Source organism: Nannospalax galili, unplaced genomic scaffold (genome assembly GCF_000622305.1).
Source record: "Nannospalax galili isolate Female #2095 unplaced genomic scaffold, S.galili_v1.0 scaffold282, whole genome shotgun sequence".
Classification (NCBI taxonomy): domain Eukaryota; kingdom Metazoa; phylum Chordata; class Mammalia; order Rodentia; family Spalacidae; genus Nannospalax; species Nannospalax galili.
The window spans coordinates 179955-193292 of record NW_008347693.1 but is presented as its reverse complement, the minus strand read 5'-3'; the positions used below and the strand labels follow the sequence as shown (position 1 = coordinate 193292).

Below are 13338 nucleotides of genomic sequence, written 5' to 3'. Positions count from 1 at the left end.
CAGAACTGCCACAAGTTTGAGGCCCGCTTAGGCTACTTAGTGAGAGGTTCCCCTTTCCCTACCTCAAAAAAAACTAAAAAGAGCAAGAGAGACTTTAGAAGAGAGCATGAAGCATGTGGTCCCTTCTTCGGGAAGCCTTCCGGTCCCTGCTGATCTGTCCCCTCCCCAACCCTACCATCAGGTCTGCTATGGTTTTGTCAAAGGCCCCACATAACAAACTGGTTTTTCAACTTGCTCAGTGATTTATTGAACCAAGGCTCTAACAGATGACTCACTGGGACCTTCCAGCACAGCCCCTCCCACACATAGATTCCAAATCCAGAGGTTGCTTGGGTCTTGGTACAGTTGCTTCCATGCATCTCTTTAATATTTTCCAAACATTAAGTATAAAGACTTTGTCCACAAAGACACACACACACACACACATACACACTCCTGCTGTAGGATTATGCTCACCAAAATGCTTTTACCCAGTGTGTGTGCATACATGCGTGTAAGGCACCATGCATCCATGACCATCCACCTAACCATCCATCTGCAACAGGACAGCAGCAAATTCTGAGCAGTGAGGGTCAGATTCACAGTGGTAGGGATGGGGCTTGCTCCTGAATCAAGCCTTGGGTTATTGCCCTGGAGGCCCCAAAGGAGAATATTCCTTTCTGGGGTAACAAAAGTCAAGGCCTAGTGGGTAATTGATGTTAGAATCTCTAACCCCAGCTGCATAGGGGAGCCTACTCAGCTGTGAATGTGTCCTGAGACAGTATAAGTCAAACAGAAATCAAGTGTGCAGGTAAGACTACAAGAGGAAAAAAAAAAAGAGCTTATGTTTTCAATGGAGGTGTCTGTGTGGAGGCCAGGAGAGAGCAGACAGCACTGTGATTCCTGTAGAGGGCAAGCAGAGTGCTGCCTCCCAGGGCACAGAATGGCTGGGCTCATCCTCAAGAACTGGGGCTGTCCTCACAAAGGGGGCTTTCTGGACACAGGAAGACAAAGAGTTAACACAAACAAGGAACAAGGACAACAAAAGGGCTCCCAGGGAGCACAAAACACTTCCTTTGAGCTGGTACCCACCCAAAAGGCTGGGGTCTTGAACATGTTGGGGTGGCATCAGGATATGGAAAATTAGTGGGGTGAAACAGAATTGGGGGCAAGGACAGACACAGAAGTGACACCCATACCATCTCCTCCCTCATAGCACCTGGGGCCTCCAGCAGGCCTCAGCCGCACAGGAACAGGGAGCCACCAGCTCCCAGGCCCCATGAGGCAAGGAAGTTGGCAGGGCTGGAGGCTGGCTTCTCACTGGTCCTGTAGTCGGCTACAGAGCTCGCGCCGGCTCCGCTCCCCAGCCCAGCTGCGAGTCTTGAGGCGGAAGGTCCTCAACTCATCCCTGAAGGCTTCATGGTTCATGGGTCGGTAGTCCTGGGGCTCACAGAAGTTCTAAAGAAGGATGAGAAGATGAGAAGTTTATCAATGTGAGAGAAAGGCTAAACGTGTGGTGAGATGCACTTCCTTCTTTTCTGTTTGGCCTATAGCCTGGCTGAACCCTGACCCTACAGTTCATGTCATGAAACCTGTGGCCACCCCCTGCCATGGTACCGGGTACTGTGGGAAGAACTCCTTGTAGCCGCCTTTGAGGATATACATCTCAGGGTAGTATAGGCTGGGATAGTCGTTAGCCGCTCGGTCTCGTTCCCTGATGAACCGGCACCTGGAGCAGCATGGTAATGGGGTATCAGAGTAGGCTACATGTTGGGAGGTTGCTTCGGGAGAACTGTGCCCTTTACACACTCCTTTGAGAGCCTTTTGGAGGCACAAGCTTCTGAACACAGGAATGTCAGCCATTAGATAAGTCTGGCTATGAAGTAAAAGTGGTGGGATAATGGAAAAAGGAGGTAAATGGGGGGGGGGTAGCCACCATTTCTGGAAGGCAGTTGCATAACCTTGGTTAGAGAAATCTGTGACCTGTACCAGAAAAGGGGAAGCAAGAGAGATGACCAGTTAATATAAGATTCATTCAGAGCCAGGCCTGGTGGTGAAAGCATGTAATCCTAGCTACTTGGGATGCTGAGACAGGAGGATTCCAAGTTCAAGACCTGCTTTAGCTACAGAGGGAGCTTAAGACCAGCCTATACAGTTTACTGAGACTGTCTCAAACATAAAAAGTAGGGGATGGTGGGATGGCTCAGTGGGTAAGCACACGTTGAGTAAGCATGAGGATCCTATTTCAAATCGCAAGAATACAGGTAATAAAAGCCTATGACCTAAGCAGTGTAGAAAGTGGAGACAGGAGGATCAGCAGGGCTTAGTGGCTGCCAGCCTAGCTCCAGGTTCAGTTTGAAACCCTGTCTCCTGGGATTACGGTGGAGAGTGATCCACCAGACAGGATCCAGCAGGACACCAACTCCTCCTCTAGCCTCTATGCATATGTACACTTGTACATGCAGTTATATATACACGTGCATATACCATATACACATATACCACACACACAAAGGCACTTTTATACATGTACATATACATACTAAATAAAAAAGGGTCAGTGAGGGGCTGGAGAGATGGCTCAGTGGTTAAGGACACTGGCTACTGTTACAGAGGACCCAGGTTCTATTCCCAGCACCCACATGGCAGCTAACAACCATCCGTAACTCCAGTTTCAGGGGAATCCAACATTTTCTTCTGACCTCCAAGGGCACTGCACAACACGGGTGCACTTACACACATGCAGGCAATATACTCATACACTAAAATAAAAATAATAAATAAAATACTTAAAAAAAAAAGGTCAGTGAGATGTCTCTGAGGGTAAAAGCACTCGACATGCAACCCTGGCAACCTGAGTTCAATTCCCTGAATCCATACAAAGGTGGAAGGAGAGAAGCAACTTCACAAAGTTGTCTCTTGACTTCTATACACAAGGGCTGTGGCACATGCACCTTGACATGCTCACCCAACATACACATACACGATTTTTTTTTAAATCTTTTTGAGACAGGGTCTTCCTGTAGTCCAAGCTGGCCTGGAACTCCCTATGTAGACTAGGGTGGCCTTGAACTCACAGAGATCTGCCTGCCTCTGCCTCCCAAGTGCTGGGATTAAAGGCATATGCCACCACACCTGGCTACACATACAGGATTTTAAAAATTTAAAACTAAGGGGCTGGATGCCACATGCCTTTGATCCCAGTACTCAGGAGGCAGAGGCAGGTTGACCTCTGTGAGTTCAAGGCCAATCTGGTCAACATAGTGAGTTCCAGGTCAGCTGGGGCTATAGGGAGACCCTATCTCAAAAAGACCAAAAAACCCCCACAAAAACCTAAGGGGCTGGAGAGATGGTTCAGTGGTGAAGAGCACTGGCTGCAGGGCTAGAGAGATGGCTCAGCAGTTAAGAACACTGGCTGTTCTTGCAGAAGACCCAGGTTCAAATCCCAGCACCCACATGGCAGCTAACTGCCTGTAACTCCAGTTACAGGGGATCCAACAGCCTCTTCTGTCCTCCAAAGGCATTGCATGACATGGGTGCACTTACTTACATGCAAGCAATACACGTGTACACATAAAATAAATAAAAATAAAAGAGCACTGGCTGTTCTTGCAAAAGACCTGGGTTCAGTTCCCAGCTCCCAGAGAGTGGCTAACAACTGTCTATAACTCCAGTTCCAGGAGATCTGATGCCCTCTTCCAGCCTCCTAGGGCACTGCACACCAATGGATGAACATACATGCAGGCATATATATAAAATAAAAATAAATAAAAATTAAAAAAAATTAAAACTAAAAAGAAATCTTTAAAAAGTAAAGAGAGGGCCGGAGAGGTGGCTCAGCAGTTAAGAGTACTGACTTTTCTTGCAGAGGACCTGGGTTTGATTCCCAGCACCTACATGGCTGCTACAAACCATCCTTAACTCCAGTTCCAGGGGAATCTGAGGCTCTCTTCTGACCTCTGCAGCACTGCACGACACAGGTGCACTCACATACATGCAGGCAATACACTCATACACATAAAATAATAACCAAAACAACAACAACAAAAACAAAACAAAAAGTCAAGGGACAACTTTGTGGTGTTGGTTCTTTCCTTCCACCTTTATATGGGTTCGGGGAATTGAACTCAGGGTGCCAAGGTTATATGGCAAGTGCTTTTACCCACTGAGTCAAGCAGGAAAGGGAAGGAAGGAGGAGCAAAAACTGAAGCTCAGTGACTGGTCCGAGTGTCCAGCAGAGGCAGGAATCACTGGACTGGAATCCCAGAAGAGAGGGGAGTGCAGCAGGGGTGTACAAAGAATGGGGAGCACAGGTTCCAGCCCACTGTGAGGTTAATAGCTATCAAGTGGAGCTGGTGGCAGTCCTGGGACAGGAGGTGGGACAGATGGGGGCGGCGATAGAGAACATGAACAGAAAGATAAAGGAGAGACATCACAGGCTGAGGGCCCAGGTTACAGACAGCAAGGAAAGAGGATTCCAGTTAGACATAAAAAGCACCAAACATCAGAAATGTATGATTGAGAATAGGGCTGAAGACAGGGTCCTTGGATTTGAAGGACAATGGTAGAGTCGACACCAATTTTTGTGGGGTGGCAGCAGTGGGTAGGTAGTCTGATGAGATGGATGGAGAGGGGAATGGGAAGAGGATTGCTGTGCATAGTGAGGGAGTGAGGTCAGCTTCAACTCATCAGATGCAGCAAGAGTGCCCAGGTCCTAGCGTCCCAAGTCTGAGTTAAGAAGGCCAGGGTAGGCACTAGCTAGGCAGGGGGACAGAGCTGGGACTCACATGCGGGGCCCACGCTCAGATGAGAATTCACAGTGGAAAATGAGGATGATTCTCTTGTCCAGATTACAGGGCATGATGGGACTCTGCAGCAGGAAGGTCTCGGCATCCCGTTCCAGGGGCAAGTTCACAGCAGTCTGTCAGAGGAGCTGGGGGTCAAGCCTGCAGCTGGAGGCTGGCCCCTTCCCTTTCAGTTCCCAGACAGATACCTCCACCTCTTGCTGGGCAGAACCCTCTCCATGAGAAAGTATGCCATGGAAGGTTACTCATCCTCTTGGCAGAGGATCTGAATAGGAGGGTCTGGCCTTACCAGCACCCCACCTCACCTTGATGTGCCCGCCTTCATACTCATAGGGGTATCTGCAGTCCACAAGTATAAACTTCTCCACGATGTTGTTGAACTTGCCTGTCAACAGGGCCACCATCTGCAGGAGGCCATTGGGGTTGGTGCCAGCAGGTGAGGTTGGCAGCCAAGCATTTGCTCTCGCCATTCTGCTAGTCTATACATGGAGCCCATCCCCAGGGGAAGTCAATAGCCAAACCCTGCTTACAGTTTCTGGTGAGATATACTTGAGATCTTGGTGTTTGCCATCCACAGTCTGTAGGAGGAAAGCCTGAAGAAAAGGATCAGAGGGAGAGTCAGTCAGGGGAAAGGGAAGGTGGTAAGACAAGCCTAGAAAGGACAGAGTTTTGTTTACAAATCCAGAGGCTGTAACACCTGCTGACCTTCAAACTCAGCTCTGAGCAGACCCTCCAGGGGATGATACCCAGAGAACAACTGTCCAAGGGTAAGAAAAGAAGGGGGAAAGTAAGAACTTTCTGCCTCCTGCTCCTCAGGCTTTGTAAGCTTAGGGGGAACAGGGTGCAGGAGGAGACTTCACACCAGACATTATTTTGGAAATGGTTTTCAAGGCTGAGTGTGGCATGTACACCTTTAATCCAAGTATTTGGGAAGCAGAGGCCCTGTTTCAATCAAACAAAAACAAAACAAATCAAGGCTAAAATATAGTGGGAAATGCTTGGGAAGATTTACATAAGGGAAGCCAGAAGGAGGTGGCTTGCATGAAAACAAGAATGAAAGGATACAAATTAAAAGGAGCCTAAGGGGACAGAGAAGGAGCAAAGTTGCTCCTAGGCAGATGTCAAGCCTCCTGAGTGCCCGTACCTTAGAGTAATCTCCAATTAATCCCCGGTGGTCACTGTCTAGGATGCTCTCAATCTCGTCATGACACAGGGACTTTGAGCGGAGAACACGGGCCTTCTGGAAGGTGAGGCAGATGGAGGCCAGGGTCAGGGGTGAGCTTGCCTCTCAGTGCTATTTGGCTGGAACCTCTTTCTCTGTCATACCTAGGACCTCCTGCACACCACCACCTGCTTACACATTTGGCCAAAACAGTGAAGCCTAGACCATCTCCAGCCCAAACACATCCCCGGTGCACAGTGACAGCCCAGTCCCTAACAGGAGGAAGGCACTAACAGGTTCTTCAGGCTGCTGCTGCTCCTCCGGGGGGGTCACACTCCTCCTGCGCTTGCTCTGAACAGGTATGTCCCTGTCCTGGGGTCGGTCTAGCCTCTTGAGTATGGGCCGGATCACACTGCAGGGCATGGATGGAGAGCGAAAGAGCCGCTGACACTTGCTGAACATGATGAGATCCTGGGAGGGGAAGCAGGTCAGTGGTTAAAGTGCATAGTTCTTAAACCCCAGGTCCCTCAAGCTCTGAGGGGGATACCCCTGAGGCCTACCTGTTCTTCGTCCTTATCCCGAGTCTTGACCAGTGGGGCACTAATGAGGCTCTCCATGCCTGGGGGGACTACATCATCATCCTGAGGTCAAATCAGCAAGGATAGTCATAACCATAAGCACAGAGTAAACCCTATCAGCCCCAAACTGTCCAGCAGGGCCTTCCCTTCCCTTGCCTACTCTCTCAGCAGTATGGGGCCCATAGTCCTCCCAGCCTTGCTGGCTCCTTCATCTATGGCAGCTGCCCAGGCCTAAAGAGCTTCAAGGGATCCACCTGCTGCTGAGGCTTGTCCTGAACTGAGTCCCTCACCCTGTTGAGCCTCTACTGCCAGAGATCAGGTTTATTCAAAGTTTCTGACACTGGAATAAGGTCATAGTCTTGTAGAAGGCAGTGCTTTTCCTTTTTTGTTTGAGACAGGATGTCCTTGTAGCCCCAGCTGGCCTGGGACTTGCTATGTAGACCTCACAGAGATCCATCTGCCTCTGCCTCCTGAGTGTTGGAATTAAAGGTATGTACCACGACAGAGCTTTCCTCTTTGGGCCTATCCCAGGGAAGAGGAAGTAAGGAACTAGTAGGCCAAGGCTGTTTACCTTTAAATCATTCTCCAGGATGTCTACAAATCCATCATCCTCCTCAGCAGCTCCCTCAGCAGGGGTCAGGGAGAAGCAGGACTGAGCCACAGGGCTTAGTGCCTCTACTTCCATCTTTCGCTCAGGGGTAAGGCACTGTTCAAATGACAACAGACACAGCATACTCAGATGTGGGGACTTGTACCCCTTCTACAGCTAAGTCTCCAGTACCCGAGGGATCTCTGGACCACCCTTTCCTTCCCCTAGCTGTCTCTTGTGGGCCCTGCAGGGGTCAGTTCTCCTCATGTACCATCAAGTCAGGGGCTGAGCTTGGCCGCTGGGTAAAGGCCTCTCTGCGGCTGGCCCACTTGGTCAGAACTTGGGCAGGGCTGGGATGGGTAGACTTCCATGGCATCTTGAAGACAAATCCATCCTGCAGGCAAGATGGGAAAAGAGGCATCTTCAGGACTAGAGGACTACCCTGTACACCCTTTTCTCTCAGGATCTTCCATCTTGGCCTCTGGAAACACACATTCTCTTTGTCTGTCTCAGGGCTGCTTGCAGCTCTGTTTCCTGCTTCATTTTTCTTCCAGCTGTTCAGTGCTTGGGAGTTGGTGATGTTCCGTAGCACAGGGCTGTGGCCCAGCAGCCTCACCTAGGGAGTGAGGAAAGGCAGCAAATACTGAGTGCTGCATTCCTGTTTGTTACCACCCAAGCCCTACTTTCTCTTACCCAGTTCCAACTCCCCCAGAATATGAAATCCCATCTTCCCCAGCCAACCTAGGACACCTGGCTGCTTCAAGAACATCTCTGAGAGGTGCCCCCAGGATGTCCTTGCCCAGCCAGAATGCCTAAGCTCCCTGTCAGGCCTCTGAAGACACTCACCGGCAAGGACTGGAAGCGTCTTATGGTAAATGGCTCACTGCAAAAGAACGAGGGACAGTCAGGGCTGGTAGAGTTGAGGACAGGGACTAAAAGCAGGCATGCTATCGCTGCACCCATGTCCTCTACATTTCGGGAGACAGCAAGAGGTGAGTACAGAAGGCTGGAAACACTCACTTTCGAATGACCCGGCTAGCTGCCTGAATGGCCTGTTCAAACCTAGAAGAGAGAAGAAGTCACTCATGTTCCCCTGTAGCCCAACATCTATTTATAATACCAGGCCCCAGATCACAAGACCAAGGAGCCAGGGATGAGAGAGCAAGGACAAGGGCTTGGGGTCAGGCTAGGGAAAGGGGAGGGGAGGAAGTCCCCTATTGGTGAGACTAGGTACCAGGGAGGAGGGATATGGGAGGAAGCCTGGGGTTTTCAAGGCTGCCCTGAATGGAAGTGGGTGCAGAGAATGACAGTGATAGAGACAGCTGGGGTAGGTCACTGGGTCATTTAGACATCACCAAGGCAACGGTCGTCTCGCCAGCCTGCACCAGCTAGCACAAGCCTTCCACCTGTATGTAAATCACCTTTGTGGGGCCATATGGCCACCAGGAGAGGCATCCATCCATTCCATATTGACGGGCAGCAGGCACTCTGCAATGTGGGTGACTCTAGAAGTGAAGCCAGTAATGCTGGGCTTCCCTTCCCCCTGGGAGGAACTGACCTGGCTCCCTCCAGGACAGGGGACTGCTTTAGTGGTCCCCTGGATCAGCCTGGCAGACCCCCTAGTGACAAGTGTGCAGGGTCACATCCTTTCCTCCATCCTACAGAATTTTCCAAGAAGACCCAACCTTCATTCTGACCCCCCCTTCTTCCTTAGAAGAGGCTAGTCGGCAAGGAATTCCAACAGATGTTCCTTTTGAGGCTGAGGCATAAGCTTCTGAATATAGGCTCTGCCTCCCAGCTATGTTGCTGGAGACCACCTGCCACGCAGAGTTTTTGTGCATCTATACACACGCGCACACATGCACCAGCTTTGTTCTGAGAAACTGTAAACGGTCAAAAGCAGGTGCGGAAGTAGAGGGTCACTCAATGCCAAAGTATCAAGGGGTGCCTCTTCTCTCAGAGGGAGTTGTGCAAAGTCAACCTGGCATCAGGCACCACCAACTTAATTAGCTTTGTTTCCAATCTGCAGCTGGGCTCTAGGGGTAAGGGATCTATGTTGCCACTAAAAACCAAGCCACAGCCCTCCCATCCCCACCCAATTCTGTTTCCTGTTTGTGAACAAACCCTTAGCCCAGCACAGTCTGATCAAAGGCAACAGGAAGAAATAGAGCCACTGCCCTAAACCCAAAGCTACAGTTCACCAGCCTAAGGCTGGCAATGCCCAGCTGTCCCTACTAATGACTGGCAGCTGCTCCAGCAGCTGGATGGAAACAGGTGTTCTCTAGCAAGTACAATCTGTGCCCATGGACAAGGAGGAGGTGTCTGCTTAGAGCAGAGTCTACCAATTTTCTCTCCATTCCCTATGCAAAGGGCCTCGTCAAGGGTTGGTCAAGTGTCAGTAAAGCAAGAGGTTGCTGATGAGCCAAGAGTCAAGCCAGCCTGTGGGTACTGTGTTTTGTGTTGGCTACTATACTCCACAGGACCATATTTTTAAGTTATATAATCATTTCACACGCACAAAAAAATGTGCACAGGCAAAAAGAAAAAAGGGATATAGGAGTGCATATTCCTGAATAACAAAGCCAGCTGGAATCAAGTGTCCTCTGTTCCCACAGGCTACTGTCTCTATGACCCCTGCTTCTGAGCCTATTCTCATCTGGCTTCTATGACAACAGACATTTCTCTGAAACAGGGAGCAGACTCAAGGCTTGGGAAGGTCAACCAGCACCTTGTGATGGAATCTTTAGGGATGTGTCTACTTTTCCTGGCCCCCCTTGTAAGGAAGCAGAATTCCCATGGGCAGATGCCAACTCCTCAGTGGTAGGAATTCTCCCTTCTCTACTTACGTGTGCTCTGCCATCTGTGGGTCCATAGGACTGGGGGAATCCATGCAGAGACCTGCAGGGACAGACACCTGGGTTTGAAGGTAGCAAACTTTCCTGCTTATTTTTCTTCCAAAAGGAAAAAAAGAAGCCTGTTTCTATTTGATATCTGAACACACTAGAAAATGAAACAAACTTACCCATGGACCCTAAGCACGGGACATTGTCCTTCCAAAAGCACAGAACTCCACTCTGTTTACTATGGAAAATTCTCTAGGTCTTTTAAAAAAATTTGTTTTGTTTTTGAGACAGGGTCTCCCTGTAACCCTAGCTGGCCTGGCTCTCACTGTGGAGACCAGGCTGGCCTGGATCTTACAGAGATCTGACTGCCTCTGTCTTCCAAGTGCTGGGATTAAAGACATGTGCCACCATGCCTGGCTAAATAAGTGTAAACTTTTTAAAAAGAGGCTATGAGCTGTGGATGGCTCTCCAGGAGATCATACAGAATGGAGAAAACAAGACCAGCTAATTTCCAGTTTTTTAAAAATATTTAAGTGGGGCGTGGTGGTGCATGCCTTTAATCTCAGTACTTGGGAGGCAGAATCAGGCAGATCTCTGAGTTTGAGGCCAGACTGGTCTACATAGTGAGTTCCGGGCTGGTGGGGCTACAGGGAGACCCTGTGTCAAAAAGACCAAAAATCTTTTGTTTTTTGATGTTTTAAAAATATTTTATTTATTATTATTATTATTATTATTATTATTATTATTATTATTATTATTTTGGTCTTTTTGAGACAGGGTCTCCTTGTAGCTCCAGCTGTCCTGGAACTCACTATGTGGACCAGGCTGGCCTTGAACTCACAGAGATCCACCTGCCTCTGCCTCCCGAGTGCTGGGATTAAAGGCGTGCGCTACCACGCCCGGCTCATTTATTATTTTTATTTTATGTGTATGAGTGTATTGCCTGCATGAATGGAAGTGCACCTGTGTCACGCAATACCCACAGAGTTCAGAAGAGGGCGTTGGATCCCCTGAAATTGGAGGTACAGAGGTTCTAACAGAAGCTCTCCTCTATACACTTTTTAAAAGCACAATCCTGGGGCTGGAGAGATGACTCAGTGGTAAAGAGCACTGGCTGCTCTTGCAGAGGACCTGGGTTCGATTCCCAGCACACACATGGTGGCTGACAATGGTCTGTAACTCCAGCTCTGACACCCTCTTCTGACCTCCAAGGGCACTGCACAACATGGGTGCATTTACACACATGCAGGCAATATATTCATACACAAAATAAAAATAAATAAGAGCACAATCCTTTCTAAGAATTTTTCTTAAGCTAGTTTAAAATAATTTGGAAGGATAATGGTTTTATAAGGATAAAAGTTACAGACAGAGTCTTACACAAGAACCACCTTTCAGAACTATGCCTTTTGGGTGGAGCTGTGGTTTAGCAACTTTGTCACTAGGTTTTGAATAGGTATGATAGCCCTTCTTATTGAGGGCCACACCCTCCCCTGGCTCCCCCAGTCTGGGTTGGGTGTGGTAAGACTCATCAGAGGTGTTTTCTTCTCAGCTTTGAGGGCAGGGTGGAGAAGGGCAACCAAGTTGTGGGAAGGATGTTAATCTGATGGGCAAAGAAGTCAGGAGGCCCACGCAGTTCCCCAAACTCTGACACTGGGGGAGCTCTCCAGGCACTCTGGCCCTCACCTGCATCAGAAGATTCTGAGGATTCAGAGGACAAGGAGGATTCAGAGGAGCGTCTTGACAGGGATAGGCAAGCCAGCTGGTTCCGGAATGACAGGCTCCCTACCTGACTCTTTGGGGTCTCACTGGGAAGGGGGAAAAGACAGGCAAGGAGAAAAGTAAATTAATGTAGGACTCAGAAGCTGGTTGGTCCATGTTCCTATGTACTTACTGCCCATCTGTGAAGGGCCAACCAATCAATGAGCCAGGAGACCCTCAGTACCACTCCAGGAAGTGATCACATCATGGGGCTACCATCTATTTCAGTTCAAAGCTCTTCATTCCACTGAGGCCCTAGAGTGTCTTCTCTGAGGTGCAGGAAGAGATGAACCAGGGGCAAGAATGAGGGTAGGGGGCAGTAGGGACCTCTGGAGAGCCTTCCCCTGTTCCTCACACCCCTACCCATTCATGAACCTTCCTGGAGGCAAAAGCTAAGACCTGGGTCTCTACTTCAGCTGGCCCACCCAGGTGGGACTTCCCACAGGCTTGCACAGGGAGGTGGACTAGTCTTTAATCAGTTTAACACTGGGGGCAGATGGGGGGGGGATACAAAAAGCAGGGACTGAGCATGTGAGACATACTGCTGTGCCAACCTCAAGTGAACCTTCACGCTTCAGATTCAATGCCTGGGGCAAAATGGTACCTTGGGAGCTCAGATTAGGGAGGTAGTGGGTAGGCACAAAGAGGTAGCAGGAAGGAAAGAATTTTTAGCAGGTCACTTGGAGGGTGTGGGTCATACAGCTAGTCTCAGCACCCTCCTCAGAGGTCCCTGAAGGTGGGGTAAGGGTGTCTCTACTCCACCTCAAGGATTAGGCAGGCTTCCCCGCCTAGTACCCCAGGGCCCTAGTTCGGGCCTCCTATTCCACCACATCCAGAGTCCTTGGGGCATCCTACCTGCCAAGCCCAGCGAGGTTGTGCATGGTCTCGGTAAGGGTGGTGACCGGAGAGGAGGCCGCGAGTTCTGGGGACCCCAGGAAGCTATCAGACTCGGAACGGAGGCCTGGGAGGTGGCGGGGGCGCTGAGCACCGAGCACGCCCGCAGGACCGAGAGCTGAGTCCCGCGCAGACTTCGGCTGCGGCATCTCCGCGGCAGGTCGGGCAAAGGCTGGCTGCTGGGAGAGACAGACGCCGGGCCCAGCTTGCTGGGTTCAGGGAGGGAGGGCCCGGGGTGAAGGGAAGGAGGGAGGGAGGAAGAGCCGCGGGCCTGGGAGTGAGGGAGAGGGATGCGGGGAGGAAAGAAGGGGGAGGGACGCGGGGCTAGGCAGCTGCTCGGGAAACCTCTAGCTGCAGCTGCCACCTCCACCTCCTTATATATTCGAAAAATAACAGCGGCAGCGCCGCCGGACGCCACCAATGGGGGCGCGGGTTCAGGGAGGGCGGGGCCGAGGGCGGGGCTCTCGCCGCTTGCCGCGCGGAGGCTAGAAGCTCCGGGCCCGCGGGACTTCCAGGCTTCGGGTAAAGATGAGGAATTGGGGTGAGCCCCACGCCCCACACATGCTCTCCCTGCCCTCGGGCACGAGGGTCCTGCCCCCGCAGGAGTCTGCCTCCTGGGACCCAGCTTGGAGAGACATAGCTCCAGAGAAAGCAGCGGCCCCTAGGGTGGCCTCATGAGGACCCTCGACGTTTAGCTTGCACGGTCTCCAGTAAGGGATCGGGGACG

General features: G+C 50.5%; 1 protein-coding gene across 2 annotated transcripts; it reads right to left on the bottom strand.

Annotated features, from left to right (window-relative positions):
- Positions 1–222: 222 nt before the first annotated feature.
- Cdc25b (cell division cycle 25B) lies at positions 223–13022 on the bottom strand. 2 transcript variants are annotated; one of them, XM_008844332.3, is made up of 16 exons: positions 12573–13012; positions 11643–11764; positions 9960–10011; positions 8134–8175; positions 7960–7996; positions 7607–7729; positions 7385–7507; positions 7096–7230; positions 6507–6587; positions 6241–6417; positions 5929–6024; positions 5315–5377; positions 5090–5188; positions 4767–4900; positions 1597–1708; positions 1192–1437 (listed from the first exon to the last, which is right to left on the bottom strand). In XM_008844332.3, exons 1-16 carry the CDS (start codon positions 12758–12760, stop codon positions 1297–1299), a joined length of 1725 nt encoding a protein of 574 aa, XP_008842554.1. In that variant the 5' UTR covers positions 12761–13012; the 3' UTR covers positions 1192–1296. The 2 variants fall into 2 exon arrangements, with proteins under 2 accessions (XP_008842553.1, XP_008842554.1); XM_008844331.3 differs by having other exon boundaries at positions 223–1437; positions 7385–7729; positions 12573–13022.
- Between the last annotated feature and the right edge of the window lie 316 nt (positions 13023–13338).

What these genes read in the sequence shown, in the direction of transcription:
- Cdc25b (XM_008844331.3), bottom strand. Translation starts at nt 12,760, where the DNA reads ATGCCGCAGCCGAAGTCTGCGCGGGACTCAGCTCTCGGTCCTGCGGGC. An exon ending in GCTCAGCCCCTGACTTGATG is followed by an intron (nt 7,231 to 7,384) that starts GTACATGAGGAG and finishes TCATTTGAACAG; the next exon opens with TGCCTTACCCCTGAGCGAAA. An exon ending in AGTATATCTCACCAGAAACT is followed by an intron (nt 5,189 to 5,314) that starts GTAAGCAGGGTT and finishes GGCCTCCTGCAG; the next exon opens with ATGGTGGCCCTGTTGACAGG.